Source organism: Corythoichthys intestinalis, chromosome 22, assembly GCF_030265065.1.
Source record: "Corythoichthys intestinalis isolate RoL2023-P3 chromosome 22, ASM3026506v1, whole genome shotgun sequence".
Classification (NCBI taxonomy): domain Eukaryota; kingdom Metazoa; phylum Chordata; class Actinopteri; order Syngnathiformes; family Syngnathidae; genus Corythoichthys; species Corythoichthys intestinalis.
This window is the reverse complement of record NC_080416.1, coordinates 317,459-343,892: the sequence shown is the minus strand read 5'-3', so window position 1 is coordinate 343,892 and position 26,434 is coordinate 317,459. Positions and strand designations below refer to the sequence as shown.

Here is a 26,434-nt window from a genome sequence, read left to right as displayed (position 1 = left end):
AGATGTATGTGCCCTGTTATTATTCCTACTTTATACGAAATAAATTGAGAGCTCAAATTCCATATATACTGTATCATGACCATCGGAAACCTGCATGCGTTATGAAAGCATGCATACTGTATGTACGTACAGTAGGCTATATATTAGGGGATGCACTAAAATGAAAAGTGATTATGAGTAGGGTTGGGCATCGTTTGAAATTGAACGATTCTGGTTTCGATTCCTCGTTTTGAATCCACGTTTCAATTCCGGTTCCGAACGATTCTCGATTCCAAAAAAAAGAAAAAGGCAGGGTAAAAAAAAATGGCATGGTTTATATTAAAGTTTACTTCTCTAAAGTAAACTAAAGTAAACTTCTCTATGATTTTTTAAATTATATGGACTTCTTACAGGGCTAATGTTAACTTGTATATAAACATCAGTCTTTGAACTCGAGCAATTTTTTTCCCGCTCAGCGGTCAGGGCATCGAAACATGGAATCGAAATTTAAAAATTCGAACGATTCGGGAGCATCCGAGTGTTCGAATCGGTTCCCATCGATGCTCGATGCCCAACCCCAATTAGGAGAAAACTAAATACCAAAAACTTAAACATATGATGATGCTCGGAGCTGTAGTATAGTGTTGAAATATCTGTACTGGCACCCCTCTGCTCGGCCGCTCATCACGAGGGGACAGCGAGAGATCAAGTAATACATTGGTAAATGAAGTGCTGGTACCACATTTTAGCTATACAATGCTGTTTCATATGAATGTTAACTTTCAATAAAGAATGTTTTTCTTTCTCTTTCCTTCTAAACAGTGCTCAGACATGCACGATTGATTTAGGAGTTGAAATACAAATAATGCATTTGTTCCTCCTTATTCTTTAGGTGGAAAACACATAAATGGCGAAGATGCCAAATGGTTCCGTGGTCCATTCGTCAGGACAGCCCCGGAGCTCAGGAAACATGCGGATCAGGCCTACAGGTTCGAGGTGAGAACACATGCGCATACACACACGACACACGAGTCTTGTAATACTAAGACTGGTGTCGAAACCGGTCTTGAGCTAAAGACCACATTTTAAAGGCCTTGGGCTATGTCTCTCCTAGGATAGATAAGAGTATTTCACACAATATATCATATTTGGCCACACAGATATTAAAGACCGCCAGTCCTTTGAGGGATATGATATCCCTTCCAAAATGGCTAGCGCGTAGGCAAATGTTGTTGTTGTTTTTTTTTTTGGACTGCTACGCTTCGCTGAATTAGCTAGTGTTTATTACATCTACAGTATCAGGCTGGTATTTTGAGATTGGCATTATCTTTGATATTTCTATAGCTGTTTCTTGTCGCAAGCTGGACGGCGGACAGGCCGATGTCGAAGCTTGCCTGAAGTTCTCGGGTTCTATGCCAGCTCTCACGCAGCTCTGCCAGCTGCCCTGCCAAGAGGACTGTCAACTGAGCAGCTGGTCCAAATTTTCTCCTTGCACGGCCGACTGTGTGGGCGTCAGGGTCCGCAAACGCATACTTGTAGGTAAGTCGAATGCGATCACGTAAAGCCGGGGCGCTAAAGGTCAACCACCAGATTATTGACGCAGGAGGTTGCGGTGCTACTAGTATAGCCCTATGATTAATTTCTCCAACATTAGTGATTGTCACAGTTGTTGTTGAATTCTTAGTATTTTTTTGTGTATTACAAGGTTTCATTGTGCTCAAAACAAATACAGATAGGAAAAACAAACAAACAAACAAAAAAAGACCCTGTGTCTGCTATGAGCTCGAATAATCGTGATAAAGTCTGGAGAATGAGCCTGGCAAACTAGATACACTTGAGCACCAATAGGGGGCAACAAACAAAGGCAATCAGGGGACATGACAACAAATTTTATGTGGAATTAGGCCATTTACCTGTAGAGCGCAATTTATTATACGAAAAACATCACGATACCAAAGCCGCAAGTCATTTTGTGTCTGTATTTTATTTTGAAGTAGGCAGTTATTGACTGGTATTTTGTGTGCAGGTAAGAGCAAAAAGCGAGAACAGTGTAAGAACCACCAGTTGTATCCCCTGAGTGAGACCAAGTACTGCCCCTGCAACAAATACAACGCCCAGCCCGTGGGCAACTGGTCCGACTGCATACTTTCCGAGGGCGGCCGCGCGGAAGGACAACTGGGCATGAAGGTCCTGGGCGACATCAAGGAGTGCGGTCAAGGGTATCGATACCAAGCTGTGGTTTGCTACGACCAGGATAATCGCATCGTACAGACTTCCCACTGCAACAGTCACGGTGAGTTTAAAAAGTGGATCAAAAATTCTTTGAATGTGTTGTTATCACGGGCACTCACAGCCAAAAGAGATTTCAAATGAATATATTTCATATCGTGAGAAACCTAAACTCTTCCCCAGAAATGGTGAAAAAGAAGCCGAATCGTCTCTATTTGAAAACTTTCAAAATCAGTGGGGAATGGAATACACTGTATACACATTTGCTGTAAATATATTTCTCGTTTTAGGCTACATTGAGGAGGCTTGCATCATTCCCTGTCCGTCTGACTGCAAGCTCAGCGAGTGGTCCAACTGGTCGCGATGCAGCAAGTCGTGCGGCAGCGGTGTCAAAGTTCGATCAAAATGGCTCCGAGAAAAACCTTACAATGGTGGAAGGCCGTGCCCCAAACTTGATCATGTCAACCAGGTGATTTGTTTCAAATCAGTTCTTCCAAAAGCTTCAGTCATTTACAAATATATTTGTTTTTATGACACTGGAAAAATGATAACTGTTTTTCTTCTCCTGTCTTTGATAATTGCATTTCAACCGCAGGCACAAGTAAGTCCTACTTTTTTCTTATATAGCCACAATCTCTTTCCGTTCCTAACATTCTGGCATTTGCTCCAATTAGGTCTATGAAGTGGTCCCTTGTGTCAGTGACTGCGGGCAATATGTTTGGGTAGTAGAGCCTTGGAGCATATGGAAAGTTACCAATGCGGACCTGAAGGATAACTGTGGTGAAGGCGTTCAGACCAGAAAAGTCAGGTAACTTTCACCGTCAGATTTGACTGATTATTAACACAACACAGAGACTGTTACTATTGGTTGCCACGTTGTTTGTATCTGGTCGTCGTCGTACAGCTATACGCTCATCTGCATGCTACAAAAAAAAATGATCCAAACAACACTGGATTAAAGAAAGTAGCTTACCAAACTCATCTTTGTGCCCAAAAGCGCTAAACTAAGGGCTAGCCCCAGAGGCTGTTAGCTTGCTCGGCTAGTGGACTAGTTAGATCCATCTGATGGTTATCTCACCTCATCGCGTCCATTTTTATGGGCACGCGCCGGTAAGTGCTGTTTCCTGCCAACCCGGGTTCGCCCCTCTTTTGGAGTCCTCCACCTTTCTGTCCCTCGGGCCCTTCTCGCCACCTTTGGTTCCAGAGCCTTTAATCACTCAGGTCGGGAACTCCCTACCTACCCACTAGGGGTGTGCCATCTTATGCACCCCACAATTCGATTAGATTACGATTCAGGAGGGTTCGCGTACTCACCTCGGATAGACGAACACGGGACTATTTCCAATTAACACAACTTGAACCTACTGCTGGACAACTGAAAGACAAGGAGCAACGAACTATCTCTCTTTCCCCTCTAACTCCAAAAAGTAACTTGCCCACAGAAGAGGACCCAAAGCGCGACCGCCGGGTCCCCGCCTGTCTCATATACCAATTTATTTTCGATTCTTTTGAACAGGAGTAAATCTCTTGCTCAGTAACTTCAGCAGCATCCATCATAACGTTGTGCGTGCGTGCGTGCGTCCGTTAAAGGTGTCCGGGCGGCTGGCAGACGTGTCATGAATGTCGGTCCACTACTAGTGGCTGTCATGAGGTTATCTGGGAAGATCATCGTTTTTTTAACATTTATGAATGGTAATCGAATTGTCACGTGTCGAATCTCGATACATCTAATGATAAACATTTTGGCACACCGCTACTACCCCCTGTCTCACTCTTCTAATCCAGACTCCAAACACATCTGTTCAATCTATTTTAGCCACATTGATCCTAAACTTGTATAGTGTCCTTAAGTGATTTAAAAGGCACTTCAAAATACAATGTATTATTATTTTACCCCTAGCAAAAGTGATGGAATTGGTTGTCGCAGCGGATGTCCTCTCAGTTACTTTAAAAAACCTAATCGGGGTTGTGGGAGGGGGATCCTGGTTGTCAGTAACGTTGACTTTTTCCAACTAAGCAGCGGGAAACAATTCTGCATTATTTCTAACTATTAAGAGAAATGGCTTCACAATAGTAACTTCAAATATTGTTTTTGTATATTAGGTGTATGTTGAACACACTAGATGGCCCCTCAGAACAGGTGGAGGACTACCTGTGTGACCCAGAGGAGATGCCTCTAGGAGCTCGCGACAGCCGACTGCCCTGTCCGGAGGACTGTGTCTTATCAGATTGGGGAGCCTGGAGTCCTTGCCCGCTGGTGAGAATCAAATATCCCCGTTAACTCCAGAATGCAGCTAATGTTTGAGCTCCCTAACTCTTTGCAACACTGTCCCCAAACTTAACCGACCGGTGATCTATGAATGGGAAAGTAGGTCATTGTAAAAATGGGACAAACGATTGGTATCAAATGACAAAGATTTATTGAAGTGTCATTTCAAATGGACTACTGTATTCCTGGCTTCTGCAGCCCTGTAATGGGAACAGCACTCGAGAGAGGAGGGCTTCTATAGCCCGGCAACCCGGAGAGGGGAAGGTGTGTCCTTCGACCACTCAAGCAGAACTTTGCAAACTCAACAGCAATTGCTTCCACCATTCCTACAACATCACCGGTGAGACTCAAACAGCTTGCTCAAACATGTCATCTTCAGTAGAAACAATAAGTACTGTATTGACATTGACGCCGTGGCCAAATTACAGGAGCAATATGGAAGATTTGCACTTCAATGATTCAGGAAATGGTCTTAATATTTCAATAGACATTGAAGAAACATTTTTTGCGGATCACAATGTTTAAACTGAGATTTCCCATTTTAACAGTCGATTGTCACCCCGTAAAAGTCATTACTATTTGGATTCTGCGTCTAACACACCTACCTACCTGTCAACTAATTACGAGCTCTGTGGGCAAGGGTGGTCCGGCATACGGGGATTTTTCAAATGAGCGGACCCCAAAATTAGCGCACCCACCCGCGTAATCCAAGCACTTTGGTAAATGCAGCAAGGGCAGTCGCTTCCCGCGTGCTCGCGTTGTTCCCAACCCTTTAAAACACTCGTAACGCTCTAAAATATATAATGCCACCATTGTCATCATTTAAAAATGAAATAAATTTGCCTGATCTTAAAACCGTTCCATCTATGTGTGTGCCTTCACGTGAAGGAATCTGACCCTCTAGCCAGACCGCCGGAATCTCAGCTTTGCGCAGCTCCAACGACCCCGGCCGGCGACAGAAGGCCAAACCCTGCGCGTTCACATTAGTCTTAACCCTTTGTACTGACTCCATTTTCAAAAGTTTAAAGAAGGCTCACCGAAAACAAGTTGACAATTTATTCAGGTCGACCGCGATCCAAACGGCAAGGCGAAACAGAAACACTCAGCCGGGGAGGCAAGGTCACCCTATCACACGTCAACAAAAGGTTCCCGAGAGAAATGACAACGCTAAGTTAAACATTCAGTCTTTTGAAGTCTGCGGTGGGGTGGTCAAGGCGAAGGGTGTTGTTTTAGGAGAATTCTTCTGTTGCGGGTTTGGCCGGTCAAGTTTGTTGCTGGGTCGTGGTTGCTACGGCAACTGAGGTGAGAGGTTGGGCCTGCCTTGACGTCTGAGAGGCGCCACGCTATCAAACTTAGTTCTTCTTGTTCTCGTGTGTTGCTTTGGTTGGCCGGGGCGTCTTGGCCCCACCGAAGAGATGAGGACGGCATCTTTCCCTTTGCTTGTCAGGCGAGGGCTGATATGGAAGGTACTGGTGACTCAGCGCTGGCCTCCTGCTTTGTGAGGAGTGCGTCTGTGTATTATAACTTACATTATAATTCTTAGATTATAATATTAAACTATGGTTAAATGTCTTTTTTTATTATATCAAGTGTGTTCGAATAATCCAAACAGTTAGACTGTGCATACGAGACACACGCACTGTAAATCCACAAATCTGAATATGGAAGAGGCTAAGGTTGATGAATATTAGTAGGACACTTTTCTGACTACTCCCATACTCAAAACTATGCCTTTCTACTGTAGAAATAAATAGCAAATTTAAATGAAAAGTCTTACCTATCTGATTACAGCTTACAGTTCACATTACTATAATTCCACAATTTTGAATATGTTTTGACCTTGGTTAGTCAATATTAGTAGTGGACCTCTCTGTGTTGCTGGCTGAATGGTTTCCCACACTGAAGTGAACCGGTCTTTCAATGACTCCCGGGCCACTCCGCCCCTGTCCGTAGGCTTCTTAAACCCAGCTTGCAGAAAGAAGATAATGTGTACTACAAATACGTTTGCGTATTGATATGCGACATTCATACAATAACGCAGCTTGAGTCTCCATTGCGGAGCACTCATGCAGCCCAAAGACGAAGGAAAGGGATGCTTCAGTATTTTGATCCTGGTTTTGGCCACCCATCTTACATATTGCTCCTTTAAGACCCAGTAAAGTGTGAGTGAAGAAAAGATTCTCTATTGACGTGCAGACTGGAGTACCTGTCAGCTGAGTGATAGAGCAGTTTGTGGGAAAGGTATCAAAACACGCATGCTGGACTGTGTGCGGAGCGATGGCAAATCTGTTGACCTGAAGTTCTGTAAAGAGGTGAGTTGCCCCTAACAGCCTTGAACAAAGCCAGAGTTCATACAAAGGTTTGTATTTCAGCTTGGCCTCGAGAGGAAGTGGCAGATGAACGCTTCCTGTGTCGTGGAATGCCCCGTCAACTGCCAACTGTCCGAGTGGTCGGCGTGGTCCGACTGTACACATAAATGCGGACTCCAAGGTACGTGTTCTTACTAAGTTGGAGAAAATTCATAGCAGCCTAGTCAGCGTGACGACAAAAAAAGCCAAAAGTCAGTGAAGACATTAATGACATGACTCCATGATACCAATCAGATGCTACAATACGGTCCCACGACTTTGGAACCCTGTCGTGTGTTATTTTTAAAATATAACTCCCTGTAATTGCACTATTTTTCCCCTCCGCAGGCAAACTGTGGAGAAGCCGGACAGTCGTCCAGGCCCCCCGGGGTGACGGGAGGCCGTGCCCGACCCAGATGCAACAGTGGAAGCCGTGCCTCGTGAAGCCCTGCTACAACTGGAGATACAGCTTATGGTCTGAATGCAAGTCAGAGGTCAGCCAATTTCCACCTACAGTACCTGTCGGTTGGAAAAATACATCACTCATTGACTGGATTTGTTCTGTTGTTTCAAAATAATTCATCATTTATTTAGAAGTACTTGAGACAAAAGCATTTTAGAGTCAACTATTTTTCACGTTCTTTTCCAGGGTGCAAGGTGTGGAGAAGGCTTGCGCTTCAGGAACATTTCATGCTTTGTGTCAGATGGATCAGACTTACCGGGAGGTCTTGTGGATGATGAAATGTGTGGAGAACAAGAACCTGCGGTAGATGGAGATCCAAAGATTATACTGCAGGACTCCTGCACAGTACCTTGTCCAGGTAAAAGCGCACTCGAGTGAAACGGGAGATTTGCTAAACCTCAAGGTTCTTTTTTTCCTCATGTCCTTCAAATATACGTACGAATGGAAATCTTCTTTTATTAGGGGAATGCTACTTGACTGACTGGACAGTTTGGAGTCCGTGCCAGTTGATCTGTTTCGGCGGGGAAGATCTGGGTTACGGCTCAGTGCAAGTCCGCTCTCGCGCCGTTGTCGCGCAAGACCCCGAGAATCTGCTTCAGTGTCCAGAACAGGAGCTGGAGGCCCGACCGTGCACAGGTCGGAATTGATGCGTTACCGTATAACTCAAGGTCGAATTCATCTTTGGTTCCGCTCATCCTCACGTGGAAATCATTTTTCTTACAGGGGGACGGTGTTTTGAATACACATGGCAAGCTGGACCGTGGAGAAGCTCATCACGGCACGTCTGGTGCCAGCGTTCGGATGGCCTGAATGTCACAGGTAACTTTGACCACTTTAAACTCAGTTAAATTTGGCTTCATTTGAATCCATTTGATCACAACATTCAGTCAAGTCACTCCACTTGTAAGAAGCAAAGCCCGTTGTTCGTTACAGGAGGGTGCCCGACAACATCCAAACCAATAGCCGACCGATCATGTGACCCTCCCTGCATCAAGCCACGTTCCTTTTGTACAGAGGTGTGTTTAATGACCCAAAAAAATGCTCCAAAGTTGATCATACTGAATAGGGCTGTAACGGCACACTAAACTGGTTCAGTTCAGTTTATTTTCGGTACAAAAAAAAAAAAAATACTTTGAATGCTTTTAGCAATTAATACAATCATAAAGAAAAGGAAACCTGAATTACAGTGTTATTAAACAGTATCTGAACCTTTTGGAATTTTTCACATTTCTGCACAAAATCACCATCAAATGTGAGCTGATCTTTGTCAAAATCACACAGATGAAAAAACACTGTCTACTTTAACGAAAACCACCTAAACATTTATAGGTCTTCATATTTTAATCAGGATAGTATGAAATCAATGACAGAAGGGGGAAAAAGTGAACCATCACATTTACTATTTTGTGCCCTCCCCCTTTTTGGCAGCAATTACTTGAACCAGACGCTTCCTCTAGTTGAGATCAGTCCGGCACATCGATTAGGACTAATCTTGACCCAATCTTGTCTACAAAACTCCTTTAGTTATGTCAGATTCCTTGAATGTCTGGCATGAATCGCCATCTTTAGGTCATGCCACAGCATCTCAATGGGGTTCAAGTCTGGACTTTGACTTGGGCACTCCAGGACGTGTACTTTGTTCTTCTGAAACCATTCTGAAGTTGATTTACTTCTGTGTTTTGGATCATTGTCTTGTTGCAGCATCCATCCATCCTCTTTTTAGCTTCAACTGCCTGACAGACGGCCTCAGGTTTCCCTGCAAAACGTTTGAATTCATTCTTCCGTTAATGATTGCAAGTTGTAAAGGCCCTGAGGCAGCAAAACAGTCCCAAATCGTGATGCTCCCTCCACCATGCTTCACGGTGGGGATGAGGTTGGTGAGCTGTTCCATTTTTCCTCCACACGACATTGTGTGTTACTCCCCAAACAATTCAACTTTGGTTTCATCAGTCCAGAAAATATTTTGCCAAAACTTGAGCGATGTCCAAGTGCCTTTTGGCGAACATTAAACAAGCAGCAATGTTGTTGTTGTTTTTTTTGACAGCAGTGGCTTCCTTCGTGGAGTCCTCCCATGAACACCATTCTTGGCCATAGTTATATATAGTTGATGTGTGCACAGAAATATTTGACTGTGGCAGTGATTTCTGTAAACTTTGGCAGATACGCTAGGGTTGTTTTTTACCTCTCTGAGTATTCTGCACTGAGCTCTTGGCGTCATCTTTGGTGGACGGCCACTTCTCGGGAGAGAAGCAACAGTGCCAAACTCTCCATTTGTAGACAACTTCTCTGACTGTCGATTGATGAACATCCAGACTTTTAGAGATGATTTTGTATCATTTCCCAGCTTTATACAAATCAACAATCTTTGATCGCAGGTCTTCAGACAGCTCTTTTGACTGAGCCATGGTGCGCATCAGACAATGCATCTCATCAAGACAATTCTTACCAGATGTGTGTTTTATAGTGGGCAGGGCAGCTTTAAACCACTCATCCGTGATTGGGCACACATCTGACTTAAATTTTTTGGTAAAAAATGGTTTCAATTGCTCTTTAAGTCTCCTTAGGCAGTTCACTCACTTATTTTCCCCCTTTCTGTCATTGTTTGCATGCTATCCTCATTAAAAAATGAAAACCTATAAAATGTTTGGATGGTTTTAGTTAAAGCATACACTGTATTTTCATCTATGTGATTTTGACAAAGATCAGATCACATTTGATGGGGATTTTATGCAGAAATGTGAGAAATTCCAAAAGGTTCAGATGCTTTTTCATAACACTGTAACTATTCAACGGGAATGTTTTTGTTTAGTAAAATGAATTTTCTGCTGAAAGCTGGTTGCAGTGAAAATATCAAGCTGAACAGGGAGTACATGTTCCGAGCTGTTTGCACAGTTCCCGGTACATCGCTGCCGTACATCCTCTCGTGTCTGTCATTGCGAATTCCTCGCCCCTCTGTTTCCAGTCGGGTGTTTGTGGCTGCGAGGAGGGCTACACAGAAGTGATGACCTCTGACGGCCTACTAGACCAGTGCACTGTTATCCCAGTGCTTGAACTCCCCACCGCCGGTGACAGCAAAGCAGATGTCAAGACCATACGAGCCTTCAACCCCACCCAGCCGGCGTTCGGCCCCAATGGCAGGGCGGGACGCACCTGGTTTCTGCAGCCATTTGGTCCAGGTAGATCATTCGTGTGGATTCCAAAGGATTTACTATTTAAAATGCTGTTTTGACAGTGAAATGTCGAGCCGGTGTTTCTCACTGCTTACCAATATTGGCACCCATTCATTTTTTTGGCCTAATCTCTACAATATCTTCAAAAATGAACCGTTAATTCATATTAAAGGAGATCGTACCTTTTCGCGTAGGCACCCTCTAACTGTTTGCATTATTCTAACACACTTAATATAATCAATCAGGGAATAGTATCGTTTCTCGTATTTACTGTTTGACACACACAATATAAAAGAAATAGCGCTTATACCATAGTTTAAGGAATACAAGCAGAATATAGGGCATAAGAAGATACATGACGTCTTCTCATCACGGAAGCCCAACGTGTGCGTCATGCAACTGACTGAGCAAGATTGATACTGACTAGCCCACATCTGCGCCACCAACTCTCACAATCAGTTCAATCCAGAGCAAATGGCGGGAGGCCCTATCCCAACACAAGGAGAACACCCGATATCCAACTGATAACACGACCGATAAGACTTCGACTTTGACGCTGAGGTGGCAAAATCCACAACCCCCGTTGCCCTGACAACAGTAACTCCCGAACCCTCCTGTCCAATCCACAAACAGACTATGATCCTAAACAATGCCAAAGCACACCCTTCTTCTTTCCACAGACCGGCCTGCGAGAGCCTTCAAAAAGACAGTGTTTAAATATTCGTTGTCATTTTTCTCGGGAACCTTTTGTTGACTTGTGAAATGGTGACCTTGCTTCCTCGCCTGAGTCTGTGTAACCTTGCCGTTTGATCGCTGTCGACCTGAATAAATTATCAACTTGTGCTACGAAGCTTTTTTTCCAGCTTTTAAAATGGAGTCAGTACAAGGGGTTAGGACTAAGGTGAACGCATGGGGTTTGGCCTTTTGGCCGGGTTGTCGGGTCTCGCTGGCCAAGCGCGGGTTCGGCTGGCGTGATTCCGGCAGTCTGGTTAAAAGGTCAGATTCCTTCTATATTTACTTATCAAGTCTCCAGTTTTGGTTGGAAAACTACCGTCTTTCACGCCATCCTCCCGTATTACTAGATAGACAAAGGCAGGGGTTGCCCGTACTTTTTTTCCCCCAAAATGATATACTTTTTTTCACAATCTTTCTTTATAGATGGAAAGCTGAAGACTTGGGTGTATGGAGTAGCAGCAGGAGTCATTGTTCTGCTTGTCTTCATGATGTCAATGACTTACTTAGCATGGTAATGTAGCAACCTTTGGGCAATCATCTTTCCCTCCAGTTGCATTTTCATCGATATCATGACCCGTGATTTCATGGAGATCAGAATAATTCTCATTCATATGCTAGATCAGGAGTGCCTGTACTTGTTTTCCCTACTCACTACTTTTTCAAGGGACTATATTGGATTTTTAGAGTTGGTCCCTTTAAACTATCTACCCAAAATAACTGACCGATATACTGGTTCTAGTTTCCATAGTGTTAGAAAGTGACATGTTTGAGGGGAAAAAAGACATTCTCTTCCTCTGCTAAAATTAGATGGATTTTCTCGTAATGTGTGAGAGTTTGATCTCCATGACATTGCTGTCCATATTGTTTTTTTTTTGTTTTTGTTATGATCATTTCATTTTTTCATATCATGTTTTTTTTCCCCCTTTCTCCACCTTCATCTTTCATATTCTCTGTTTAGTCGTAATTGTTTTTGCCTTTGCAATGAGCCAAACTCCAAGTCCCCTGGAGATGGCTTGTACTGGATGGACCCAAACAGCTACACGGTGCCTTACATCTGCCCTGCCTGTCAGAACTTAGAACAGCAAGAGATCTGCCAACTCCAGAAGCAACAACGAGATGCGGTTCAACAAGCTCCTCGAGCATCTCGACAAGCACTAGAATGCTCCGCGTCTCGCTTTGAAACGCTAATCACTTAATCAGTGCCATCTCTGTTCCTCGCTGGCTCACTTTCGTTCACACCCTCATTACCCGTGATGCATCTTTATCATTTCACATTCATCATGTCCTGGAGGTGAGCTTCCAGCATCCATTTGACTCAAGGTTTTTCCTGCCAATACCGACCAGGTTTTCTATTATTTACAGTAGTCACAAGTCATTTTTAGGCAGATTGGATTAAAAAAAACAAATGTTGCATTTCATCTTCGCTATGAATTCAAAAAGGAAGGTACTATGTATCGTTGAGCTGTTTGTAAAAGTATCATCTTCTAGTTTGACAAATATCACGTAAACTGTTGTAGTTGGACTCGATGAACTAACACAAAGTATTTTAGAGCCAACTGTTTGTCGTTTAAAAAGCTAAGTTACCGTCACCATGATTTTAGAGCAATTGGGAGCTCGTTCGTTACATTCCACACTTAATGTTTCCTTTTTCTTTTGCCTTTTGTCATGCAGTAAGAAGCCAAAGAAACCACAGAGACGAACCATGAATAACAGACTGAAACCACTGACGCTGGCCTACGACGGGGACGCCGACATGTAGGAATCGTCCTGTTTACCGTGCTGATCTATGGACAGTTTGCCTTGCGTGGAAATATTTGGAAGAGGACCTTTCCATATCAAACGCAACGAGCAGTTTTGTCTTTGCCTCTCTGACGTCATTGAGCTTTTGGAGGTTTGCCTTTTTCGGCCGTTTTTCAATACAAGTCGGCCACATGCAGATTCTCTTTCCTGGTAAGCACAAATCTTCATCCTATATCTTTTGATTGGAATCTGTAATGGCCAAAAAGAGTAACTTAGTATGTTGGCTTTATGAATCTCTTAGCAAATCATCTCTTCTGCCTGCCTCGCTCTTTTAATGTTTTTGTTTTCCAGGCATCATTTTGCACTATATTAGTGCACCTGTCGAGCTTACCGTAGGAAATGGCCTTATCAAGGGAAACGGCCTCTCCCCAGATGAGCTTTGGACTCATTCTGGGGGCAAACAATGATTTTTTTTCTTGTTTTTTTTTACTGCATATGATGGGCTTCTTTCTGTAAATACCTTGTTTTTTTCCCCCTCAGAATTTCCCTTTTTAACATGTACAGCTACTCTACCCAAGCACTGTGGGTTAAGTGGATCTCTCTCTCTCTCTTTTTTTTTAATATGGCTAATACTGATGAGTTTTAATTCAGATAATTGATACAAAAAGTGTCTCATTCAAGCCACAGGGTTGGGTTTAAATGGGGGATTGGGGGGATATAAGACTGACCAACATCTTATTTATCTTAATATATACTGTATCCACAACGGAAAAGTACAGCGAGTCCTCAGTTACAATGGCCTCGACCTACGACCAAAATCAAAGCGTCTCGCTCGTCGCTAAATCCAGTTTTGTGGTCACGCAAACCTTACGTGACCAACATCTGATTCCGTTTTTTTTCCCCCCAATTGAGTTGGAGTGAAGGCTGTTCAAAGTAGTCGTGTTCCGTGCTTTCGGTTGCAATTATACCATTGAAAAGCCTCCATCCGCCTCTCAGCAATAATGTCAAATGGTTCTTATTTTAACGTATTGGATATTTTTTCGACGGTGAAATCCGGCGAAAATTCACTAAGGTAGGAACGTAACTCGAGGACTCTATAAAGCACTAAAGCTCTATTCTGATTTTTAATTTCGTTATATCTTAATTGCATGATAAACTAAAACCAATCAAGGCAGTTTCCTGTTATGCACCTATGCATCTTTCCATAGGATACCGTGGATATTATTGTTTGGCAACCGTTTTGTGTGTCCAGATTTCAAATATTATATGGCCTTGTTTTTCATCATTTGACTGCTACGTTCCACAATGCTTTGTGTTGTATGATCAACAGTCTTCAGTGATTGTGGCTAGGTAGGTTATTGTTACAGTACACATCTGAGAAGAGGATTCCATTTTCCTACCATTCAAGATGCAGTTGCAGATGTACTGTAGTTCATATGCAATAACCACTGTCAACGCCGAAGCATTGACACTGATTTATGAAATGTATGCATCCATCTATACACTTAAAAATACAGAAGGTATACAATGTACGCATTCATTGATATCATGTAATTGCCTGACTGTCCAAAATGATGTGAAGCTATTTGCCAGTAATTCCATTGAATGTTTAATTTATATTTTCTTTGATATGAGTTGAAAAGCAAGTGTAAAATCATTTTTAAATGTAATATTTATGTACCATATTTTTTCTCTTTTGTAATGAAAAGTGGAACAAAAAAGCGGAGCGAATGTTAGTATGCTATTAACAACCATGTGAAAAACCAAGATGCAGATGAATGCCGTCCTTTTCCTACTCTTTGTATGTATTTGATGATAATAAAAACAAGAAAAGTAAGACTAGGTTTCATCTTTATATACAGTCGATTGTTTCATTTACATCATTAGTATTGATAGACCATAGAAAAACGCACATACGGTCATTTTCATTTCATGGTAGGAAATGTTTTTTCCACTAGAGCACAGGTGTCAAACCAATTCCAGAAAGGGCCAAGTGGGTGCTGGATTTTGTTCCAGTTTAACCAATGAACCTCCTGCTTAAACAAGCAGCACCTGACAAAGTTCAACTGATTACACATGTAAAAGATCTCATTGGTGAAAAGGTGTCCTCTTCATTGGTTGGAAAGCAAACCTGCACCCACTTGGCCCTTTCTGGAATCGCTTTGACACCTGTGCACTAGAGGGCAGTCATGCTCTTTGGACGGGTGATGTTTCATTTCTGTCGATCTTTCTAGTTGGAATTCAATGATTTTTGTCTCATTTTTGGACTAAGGCCCGTCATAGGTTATTGTACAGTATTATAAGAACAGTTAATCTAGATGATATGCAGAGGAAAAAAAGATAATTGTTTAAATAAAAAACTCTTACTTGAGTCCAAATTTTCCTATGCCCATGCTATATACAGTGGCTCCTAAATTTCAAGACATCAGTTCACAAATGACAGAGGCTTTAGGACGTACGACAACAAAAACAACCTGAGAAGACTTGACAGGCTTTCAGCCTGTAAAAAACGGTGTAAATGGGAGATAGGATTGTGTGGTGATGCAAGAAACGGTTAATTGCCCCAACGGAAAATGAAGTTGCTCACCTTAAGCCAGGGGTCAGGAACCTATGGCTTGTGAGCCAGATTTGGCTCTTTTGACGGCTGCATCTGGCTCGCAGACCAATCTTTGATTATTAAGCAAAAAAAAAAAAAAAAAGTTTAGTTATACTCCTTTGCGCATTGCGCGAAATAGCGACCTTCACCGGTCATACGCTGGTGTTGTGCAGTAAGGAGCAGACGTGAATTTTGTGGCATATGGTAACTTTTATAATGCTCCGACTACACTCGCGCACTTCGCACTAGATATCATTAAATAGCGACCTAGATGTGCTACGTTAGATCCCCCCAAGTCCCATGCCATTGGCTGCCTGAGCCCAGGGTGATCATGGGACACGTAGTCCATATACTATAACCGTCGACTAGAAAGTAAGCTTGAGAACAATAAACCGATACGACCGGATTCCCGGTTTTACAGGTGAGGGATACAGCTGTATCGATAGTAAAGTTACCATTCGACAGTAATTAGCCATTAAATATTCAATGAACCGATAGTAGAGATAGAATTCGGCTATCGCTAGCACAAGAAACGGCTTCTAATGCCTAGTTCAATGCATTGCTTAATATGATAATAATATAGCTTTTACCTCACATGCTGTGCTTGTGTCATTCACCACACAGCGCACTTAGATTGTGACCGCCGTCGTGGTTGCCTCAACTTCCCATTCATTTCGGCAGAACCGCTAGTAGTCGCCGTCATTACCCGATCGTCACGGGCGTGTCATAACAATGCGAGAGCTAACAAAACCACTGTAACGCACGCTCCGTAGCGTTTTCTTCACAGCCTAAAACGAAACTAGTAGTGGCAACGAAGCAACTTGCTAAAACAATGGACAGTTTGCGCACCACGCCAGCGACGTGCAGCGATTGCTTTTCAACGCACCCCGGAAAACAAAAGTCGGACTTTGAAGTGACGAAGGCAGCCAGATCTGTTCGCATGGGACAGAGCTAGTGTGAAGCGGTACAGAAATCGTGAGTTTTTAACCCTGAAAAATAACCCACTACAATGGTGGAAAGGGCAGCATATTGTTTCCACGAAACATAAACAAACACTTAAACATGAACATGTGGATCAGTTGATCTTCCTCAAGAAAAATCTGCCCTTCAAAAAAGATATAGACAGTGATGAGGAATTTAAAAAAAATGTGGAAGCACAGGCATAAGTGAATGACTTTGCTGTGTATAAGGTTAAAGTAATGATATGGACCTGTCTGTCTAAAATGCCATATTTTTATTCCCCCAGTTATACCAGTGGTAAAGCATAATTTATTATTTATTTCTGATAACACTAGCAGGTTTAATTCTTTTTTTCTAGAGCTGCTGCATATACAGTAATTAATATTTTTTGCTTGAAAGATGTTTACGTTGAAAGTTTGCACTTAAATGACTTACCTATTGTGTTCAAAACACTAGGAAATACAGTCATTAAATTACTGCACTTTATTGTTGTCGGTCACTGGAGTTTTTTTTTTTATTAATCCCATCCAACAAAATGACGGTCATATAGTAAGCTTTATTTTTTTTTCTTTTCATTAAAAAAAACATAACATTGGTAGGAAATTTTGTTGTTTAATATGTTTAAAATATTGTACGAACACACACAACAAATGTATACTATCGTATTGTTTTCACTCTGTATCGAACCGTATCGTTCTTAAACTGTATCGAATCGCTCGGCCTTAAAAATGTATCGTTTTTTTAATCAAATCGTAACCTGTGTATCTAGATCAGGAGTGGGCAAACTATTCCGGAAAGGGCCGCAGTAGGTGCGGGTTTTTGTTCATATCCATCATGAGGACAGCCTTTCACCAATCTGGTTTCTTACAAGTGCAATCAGTTGACTGCAGTCAGGTGCTTCTTGTTTCCACTAAAACCTCATTGGTTAAACTGTCTGTGCTGAATCAGTTGAAACAAAGACCAGGACCCACTGCGGCCCTCGAGGACCGGTTTGCCCACCTCTGATCTGGATACATATCGAATCGGCTTCATGCGAGAGATTCCCAACCCTACTAGAAAGCCTGTACGCAGTAATTTTAGTGGGAAAGAGGCAAACATACATGTCGTCGTGTCTACGTATCTATTTATCTATCAATCGCATAGGCAACGCAGATGAGACAGAGACACCGTTCGAGTGGAGTTGCCGTATTTTGCTGTCAAAAATAGCAGCTGATGTGCGCGTGTGCGTGAGATCAGGAAGTAAACTTTCCTCGTTTTCGTTTTCCGTGTTGTCATCTAATTTTAGAAACCCTTTTTGAGAAGATGGCAAAAAGAAAAAAAGATGAGGAGTATCGTACTTTTCAGCAGGACATAAATGCTGCACCGTTTTTTTCCTCTCGCTTTGGATGAGTCAACAGACGTTAGCTATTTATCCCGCAGTTCAGCGTGATTGCAAGGTTTTGACTATGAAAGGGACAACAAGAGGGGAGGATTTATTGAAATCCTTCACCGAGTTCTCCCCGATGGATAAACTTGTTTCGGTGTGCACTGATGGTGCTCCGTGCATAAGTTGCTCAATGCCTGCATGAAGCTTAACCCTACCAAGTATCAACCAGACTACAAAGCCATCAGCAAAACCATGCAGCACCAGAAGTTGCATTAATGGTAAGAAATACTCATCATTGATTAGCAACAGCACAACAATGTTATTCAAAAGAATTCAGAGACTTATTGTACTTTAAAAGTGTTGAAATGACATAAAATGCACACATGACTTATTTTTAAACATATTGTATGGCTCTCACGGAATTACATTTAAAAATAGGTGGTGTTCATGGCTCTCTCATCCAAAAAGGTTCCCGACCCCTGACTTAAGCCAACCCTCAGATGACCAATTTCTCTTTCCACTATAAAAATGAACTAACTGACTGATTTAATAGATATTTTGGATCTACAATGGAGAAAATGATCAATTACTATAGGGTTCTTTTCTGGCAATACAGAGAGCTTTGTCTTGCCGGTATAGTCAAGCCAACTTCATAGATCCATCTAATGTTCATATACTGTACTGCAGTAGCGAAGAGAGAAGGGCGATCGACTCCTGGTGCTGCAATATTTTAGCCCTCCACTAGATGTCAGGAAAAGCCTTGATATTGAAATAATCATTCGCCTCGCCTGGGAGCGCTGTTTCATGGTTTGGAATGCTTTTACTTGGTCCAATTCATTCATATTTGACATTTCGCACGTGGGATTTTTATTAAACATCAAACATGACATGTGTTACATCCATATCATACTGAAAAAAAACCTTTTCGTTGCATCTCTATATATCAACAAATGTACATGAATGCAGTCCATATGGATACAACCCTAATCAGGGACTATGTATTCTAAAAAAAAAAAAATGGATGGCTAGGGCATGTCAATAAGTTCCATACGTAGTGTATAAATTCACAACATAGTTATTCTTGTAAACATGTGGACACAAGTATGGGGATTTAGTTTTTCTTTCATTTATGAAATTGTTATCTTCTGCTTGTCGAAATCATGTAATTGCCTTTACTATCCTAATTAGGAGTAGATGGAAACATGGATTGCATTTCTTTGGCCCTCTCATTTAATCACAACTTCACCTAATCATGAGGCAGTCTCCCAGTTAACCTCCCAAGAAAAAAAAAATTCCTAGAGGCCGTTCTAATCAATGAGGGCATGCTGTAAAAATCCTCTTTAATTGAGCGACATTGCTGCGACCAAAGAGAGAGAACAATTTAGATGCTCTTGTCTAATGATTCCTTGCAAAAAGCTTTCGGTACTATAAAATAGATGCTATCTACTTCAATTGGTAATCTACTTTTGTTTTGCTAAAATATATAAATGCAGTCTTACCAGAAAGCCTATGACTTAATACTACACACCTGGATCCTGGAATGCCAGAAGCTGTACGAGGTCAACACCATTCTAAGAGCCTTCGATGCAAACTCAATGAGGCTGTGGCAGACCACCCTTGAGGCCAACCTCGAGCCAATTGCACAAGTCTCCATCAAATGCGGCATATACAGGGAGATGCACTATCGCCTTTGCTGTTCTGCATAGGCCTGAACCCCAACAGCCAATCGATCAACGAGACCGACTAGGGATATCGTCTTAAGACACCGTCAGTCACCTCCTCTACATGGATGACATTAAGCTGTATGCTAAGAGCGAGCGAGACATAGACTCACTGATCCACACCACCAGGATCCACGGTGGGAACATCGGAATTTCATTCGGACTGGAGAAATGTGGCTAAATGGTAACACAAAAAGAGGGAGCGAGAGTCCAGAGAGTGCGGGTTGCACTCCCACAGGGCAGGATCGTAGATGTTGAGGAGCACTACCTTGGAATACTGCAGGCAAATTGTTACCGCGAAGAGGCCCCAAGGAAAGCTGCAACAGTCTATTATCTGCAACGAGTAAGGCAGGTCCTGAGAAGTCAGCTCAATGGCAAGAACGAGAGCTGAGCAATTAACAGCTGTGCCCTACCAGTGATGGGATACCCGGCTGGGATAATAAGCTGGCCAAAGGAGGACGTTCTGAACACAGATGTGAAAACACAGAAGCTGCTCACCCTGCACGGAGGGTTGCACCCCAAATCTAGTTTCCTGAGGCTATACACTAAACGCAAGGAGTACTAAGCATCAGGACCGCTATCCGAAACGAAACATCCGAGCTCCGCGAATACATCACAAAGATTGCCCCGAGAGATGAAGCACTTCGTGAATGTCTCAGGCACTGGAGACTGGAAAAGGAGGAGTTGGAGGAACCATCACGGGAGGAAAAACCCCTGCATGGGATGTACCGTCGACAGATAACTGAAGTGGCAGATATGAACAAGTCCTATCAATGGCTACAGTGGGCTGGACTGAAGGACAGCACAGAGGCGCTAATCATGGCAGCACAGGAGCATTCCTTGAGCATTAATTCAATTCAATTCAATTTTATTTGTATAGCCCTCAATCACAACAGAAGTCTCAAAGGGCTTTACAGAGGCAATATGATACACAATTAAAAATGAAGCAACAAAGATGAATAGATACAGTTCAAGTCCTTGGTATCCCCTATCCTTAAGACCCTCCATGCCGGCAAGGAAAAACTCTAAAAACTCCAGAGTCAATTGGAAGAAAAATGAGAAACCTTGGGGAGTACCACAGTCAGGAGAGATCCACTCCCAGGACGGATAACAGGAACCCCAGAACTGCTAATGGGAATTAGCAAGCGAAGTTATAGTCCGTAAAAATACAGTGGAGTAAAGGAGCAAGAAGAGGTCCCTCTAGTCAGATGAGACGGGGGTAGCAGCGAGGACGTCTATCCAGCCAGGGGGGGCAATAGAGGCCCAGATATACCACACCAGGCAGGATCCCAGCTGCAGAGTATGCAAAGAGGCCCCCGAATCAGTCCAACACATAATAGCAGGGTGCAAGATACTAGCAGGAATATACATGGAACACCATAACCAAGTAGCCAGTATGGTGTACAGAAATGTCTGTGCAGAATATGGACTGGAGACCCCTAAATCGCAATAGGAAACACATCCCAAGGTGGTGGAAAATGAGAGGGCTAAGATCCTGCGGGACTTCCAGATCAGAGGTTGCGCTAGACTTTTTCCTTGTCTGTCATTTTGACTGACAGGGTCATAAAAATCCGGTCATAATCTATTTATACCCGTCACTTAAATTTTTAAAATGATGATAATGACATTGTGGTGACTTTGTTTGGCGTAATTCACCTTCCGTACTTGTGTGTCCATTTGGCATTTGGCATTTAGCGCGTTAGCGGCTACGACACAGTCACGTGACAGAGACACTTAAGAGCCGCACGCGTTCCGGCTTGAATAGAGAGTTCACAGAGAGCAGCAGAGCTAAAGCGGCTGGACACAGCAATTCGAGCTAACAAGACTTTTAACATTTTAGTTTTCATTCATTTTAAATTAATATTCTGTCCTAACAAGCTTAACAGAGAATCCACACCGTGCCATCACACATCAAGCAGATGAATATGTAACTTTTTCTCCGCAGTGACAAAAAAAACTGACTGTGGCCCCAGTAGGTAGGTAGCCTACCATATGTAGCATATGGAACAATGAAATTAACAGTTCACCTGCTGTGGCCTGAACGTAGTTTCACACCTTCCTCCTGGTGCGCATGGACTTGAATTGCGTGCCCGCTTGTGCAGTCCCTTTTTTTTCACCTCTTTTTTCAACATCATCGTCGTTTTGGGGCTTTTTGAAGAAACTTCGGGCACTCAGTTGCCTTGACATTTTTCAGACTAAGGCAAACGACGTCATGCATCAAGAGAGACAATAGCTAATTAATATGCTCACTCGCCACTCTGTGGTCTGGGGTGTGAATTGCAACCTGTCAAAATGACAGATGGACTTCAGTTTTTTCCGTCACCATTTTAAAAAATCGGTCAACGAAGGAAAATATTCGGTTAACGTGACCCCTGTTCCAGATGCAGACTGATAAGACGGCCGTGGCCAACCAACCGGACATCGTGATCATGGATAAGCAGCAGACGACAGCCGCTATGATCGATGTAGCCATCCCCGATGATGACAATATCATTAAAAAGGAACACGAGAAACTAGAGAAATACCAAGGGCTCAAGGAAGGTGAAAGTGACAGTAGTGCCAGAGGTCACAGGAGCAACAGGGGCTGTGCCCCCCACACTGGAGAAGTGGCTCCAGCAGGTACCTGGTGAAACATCAGACATCTCCGTCCAGAGGAGCACAGTCCTAGGAACAGCAAAGATACTGCTCAGGACCCTCAAGCTCCCAGGCCTCTGGTAGAGGTCCCGAGCTTGACCACCACCCACCCTACCAGGGTATACGTATATATATATACTCTTTATAAAAAAATAGCTTAATGGCAGATTGCAAGCAACTATCAGGTGCATACCCCCACTTACTGTACAAGACTGTGCAGCAATCATCTGAAGGCGAGCTTCTCACTGTTGGTTTTTATAGGTCAATATCTTGTTCACCTACCTAATCTTGCTTGCACTCATGCTGCTGCCTCTGGTGCTCAGTTACGGTATAGTTGCACGAGGCATGAAAACGAAACGATCAATTCACAATGAAAAAAAAAACAAACAAAAGTAACGTGTAACGTAGGCGACAATTTGAAAATTAGTGGAGTGAAAAGTACAGATACGTGCTATAAAATTTAGTAAAAAGTACCACTTTCATGTTTCTACTCAAGTAAAGTACTGATTCACAAAAGTGTACGGTACTTAGGTACAGTAACGAGGTACTTTTACTTTATTACAATCCACCACTTGAAATACATTTTTCTAGGTAAATGTAATGTAGGGTTGCTACCGGTGTTGTTAATCTTACTTTAAAAAAGTAATTAATTACAGTTACAAATTACTTCTCCAGAAAAGTAATTGAGTTAGGAACTCAGTTACCTGAATGTAAGAGTAATTAGTTACTTGGCAAAGTAACTGGTTTTACCTTTTCATGTTTTTTTTTTTTTCATTCCAAAAAAAAAAAAACATGGACCTTTGCTACCATAACCTTTGCTATGTTTGGAAGTCATTTATTTTTGTGAATCCGCCGATAAAGTTGTTAAAATTGCTCCCGTTATTGCATTAGTTCCCTTTTGTCTACTTTCGACGTGAAAGTTTTAAAACTGTTTCATCATTTAAAGATTCAAGTCAAAACTTTGGCAATTTAGGAGTAGTTTAGATAAAAAGTTAGTCAGGTTTGCTAGGAAGTTTCTCAACAACAGAGCCTTCCTGAAAAGTCTACTGCTTTAAGATGGCGGCTGTTTACTAATGCCGCCGTGCCTGTCATTTGGCATCTAGTTCTCTATACATGTGCTAACGCCGCCACGTCTGTCAATTCGCCTCTAGGTCTATATGCATGTGATATCTATCATGTGGGCGTAGTTTGTAGGCTATCTGCTACAGTCAGGTATTATAGGAGCCACCTAGCATCGTGTTTGCAACGGCGTCACAACTCCCTCCCCTCCTCCCCACTCCGTCTCTGCTCTCTCCTTGAGTCCGTGTTTCTCGCGCCATTCAACCAATGTCGTAACGCATAGTAACGCACGCCTTTCCATCCTCAGTCACGGTAACGGCGTTGCCAAGATGAGAAAAGTAATTAGGCTACGTTCATACTACAGGTCTTAATGCACAAATCCAATTTTTTGTCATATCTGTTTTTTTTTTGAGTGCCCCTTCAGACTGCCTTTGTCCATTGAGACCATTCAAGTATTACGCATGCGCACTAATTCGCAGTCCGACACACGCTGAGCAAGACGACCCGCATGCGCAGAAGCATCAAAACAAACGACCACACATGCTGGCTGTCATCCGTCATTCCAGGGATATCATATTTTGCTTTTTAAAAAGATGACACAAATAACAGACATAAATAATCCCAGTTTAGGCTTATATTCAAAGTATATGGATCGATAGCATGCACGCCCTGTCAGTGCATGTCACACACACATACGGGCAGTTTGCCCCGACTCTCGGCCGTGTGAGCAATGTTGAAATATTGCTCATATGGAGCAGACAGAAAACCGATCATTCTCAGGTTTATCCTCAACCCATTTTTATTTTTTTTATGACTGTTGTCAAGTCCGACCCGTCCTAAAAAGCCGTGTTCAAGGCAAGCTAGGCGCTAATAACGCCCAGCTGCACCGCTACCGTAGCGTCTCTCTCGCTTTTTGATGATGTAATTGCTGCATGAATTCCAATTTGAGAGACTGGACAGTACAGACCGCCGCGACAGTCTGAAAAAATGTGGCCCAGATCGGATTTGAACCACATACAAAAGTGACCCAGATCGGATTTGAAATGGTCCAGTTCTATGCGATTTGTCACGTTCAGACCGTCAAGTTAATGCCTCACTCAAGTCGGAAAAACACGAAAAAATCGGATTGGTGCATTAAGACCTGTAGTATGAACGTAGCCTTAGATTACTCACTACTGAACAAAAACAACACTGGTTGCTACCTACTTCTCTCACCAGTGGTTTTATTTAGGGGAAAAGACTATGAAATGTAGTGCCTAGTTAAAGAATGGTTACCCCATTGCCCTCATTTTAAGTCTGAAAGGGTGGGGTTAGCGTTATTTTCAAGGCTACTATCAAGGATCAGTGAACAAAGGCACTGAGTTGTATCAATGTCAAAGCATAGGGGCCCAATCACATGAGATTTGCCGGTCAATACACCCAAAAAGAAATAACATGCTTTAATGCTCAATCACACACCTGCTTCTCTCTCTCTCTCTCTCTCTCTCTTTTCTCCACTACATCGTTAATACAAAAGTGTCGCCAGAAGGCCAATTTGCCCATTTTCCCAGCGCACGTGATTGGTGCCCATTCATTACCGGGGTAGAAAATTACAGTGTCGTCTCTTCCTAATGCCTTGCGTTTTGGCTCCGAAGGGAGGGGCGCCAAGACAAGATAAAGCAGAAAGAAAGAGGATGATTGCGGAGCCGAGCGAAGCTAGTGTCCGGTGGCTCGGAAATTGGCTCCGTTGCCAATTGTTAGGGCAGATGTTGCGGCGAGCCCCGAGGCAAAGCGGTGACGCAGAGTGGCCGCCTTCCAACCAGCTGCCATGTTAAGTGTCACTCCACATCCGCGCTACAAAATAGGAGTCAAACTAGGCTTGACCAGAAGGTGCACTTCGTGCCATGTGCGCGCAAGAAAAAAAAAGCCAGCAGCCAGCAACCCGCAGTCACGGTCAAGGCAGCCAACACTTTTCAGGAGGATGCGGAAGGTGGGCGGCTGGGAGGGAGGGCTGACAGAGATGAATGGCTGAGTAGCGCGCCGGCCAAAGGATGCAGCTGCCGGCTATCAATTGCTTCCTTGTCACAATTAGCATGACTGCCGGCGTCAGCATCGGAAAGCATTTACAGAAACTCAACTTTCCTTTTGGCCTGAAGAAGATGTTTATTCTTTGTCTAAAACTTCCTTGGCTAATTATTCTCGTATGTGCCACATTGATGTGATTATAAAACTTCTTCATTTAGGTCAAATCAATGATTATACATACGGACAATGTGAACCATAGTTGAGAAGAAGAAACGCTACTCTGCTATACTAGAGTCCTTACATTTGATGGAGCTTTATTTTTGCCAGTACAGTGGCTTTACCAACCAGTTTCATCAATGAGACATTGCAAAAATAATGGCGTGACTCCATGATACCGATCACACGTAACAATACGGGCACATAACCACATGCTAGTCTGTAGTCGGAAGTCCTATGATCACGCCGGTGTTTGAACCTGCCTCCCAGTATTTTTTGGCACCGATAGACCACGGATAATGTGGCATAATTTGGTGGAAGCACCAGGAAAATGCCAGGATTTTGAGCGTAGCACAACCAGCTCACTAATGACCCACAACCGAACAGGCAGTAATGGATGGATGGATGTAGTTTAAAAAAAATGGTTGAATATCCAAGTATTTTACTTAACACCATCAAAGCAAATACACGAAACTCAATCCAAAAAACAAAATACGACTGGGAGTGTTTATCAATTGTCTTCTTTCATTTGAGCTTCTATGTTTGTACGTGACCAATATGACACCGAATGACATGTCATTTCTTTGGTTACGTGCGTTTTACTCCAAAACCTTTTCAGTAGTCGGTAGCAGAAGAAAGAGTGTAATGAATCCGCCAATCATTCCGACACCCATGTTGGAAAATTCAATTTAATTGCATACTGCAAATTCATCGGGGAGTATCAGCCCCTGTAATGCAGCCTTTATTGTCCTCGGTCGCAAGCACAATGGAAGTTAGCCAAGCCCTTGTGATTTATCCCCGCTTGCTTAAGCTCTACATGTCATGTTGGGCCAGTGAAGGCTATCTGGACGGCACAGTATCCCATCAGCCAGGGCTGGCTGAGTTATGGCCAAAATACGAGAGCGCTCCAGTGTTGTAGCAATATGGTGGTGTGGGGATTTATTA

At 42.9% G+C, this 26,434-nt stretch overlaps 1 protein-coding gene across 3 annotated transcripts in view; it reads left to right on the top strand.

Moving 5' to 3' along the window:
- Positions 1–14,818, top strand: part of thsd7aa (thrombospondin, type I, domain containing 7Aa) — a 49,554-nt gene extending 34,736 nt beyond the window's left edge. The window contains exons 11-28 of one of the 3 annotated variants that reach the window (XR_009061888.1): positions 872–975; positions 1,324–1,518; positions 2,006–2,272; positions 2,499–2,809; positions 2,883–3,016; positions 4,312–4,465; positions 4,676–4,817; positions 6,674–6,789; positions 6,850–6,967; positions 7,174–7,319; positions 7,475–7,646; positions 7,751–7,924; positions 8,012–8,107; positions 8,222–8,304; positions 10,251–10,464; positions 11,617–11,704; positions 12,152–12,484; positions 12,865–14,818. Coding sequence is in view for 2 of the 3 variants with exons in the window: in XM_057828156.1 (XP_057684139.1) it covers positions 872–975; positions 1,324–1,518; positions 2,006–2,272; positions 2,499–2,809; positions 2,883–3,016; positions 4,312–4,465; positions 4,676–4,817; positions 6,674–6,789; positions 6,850–6,967; positions 7,174–7,319; positions 7,475–7,646; positions 7,751–7,924; positions 8,012–8,107; positions 8,222–8,304; positions 10,251–10,464; positions 11,617–11,704; positions 12,152–12,389 (2,752 nt within the window). In the remaining variant the exon portion in view is untranslated. Of the gene's footprint in view, positions 1–871; positions 976–1,323; positions 1,519–2,005; positions 2,273–2,498; positions 2,810–2,882; positions 3,017–4,311; positions 4,466–4,675; positions 4,818–6,673; positions 6,790–6,849; positions 6,968–7,173; positions 7,320–7,474; positions 7,647–7,750; positions 7,925–8,011; positions 8,108–8,221; positions 8,305–10,250; positions 10,465–11,616; positions 11,705–12,151 lie in introns of all 3 variants that reach the window. The other 2 variants (XM_057828156.1, XM_057828157.1) reach the window with 2 other exon arrangements.
- Positions 14,819–26,434: the final 11,616 nt, after the last annotated feature.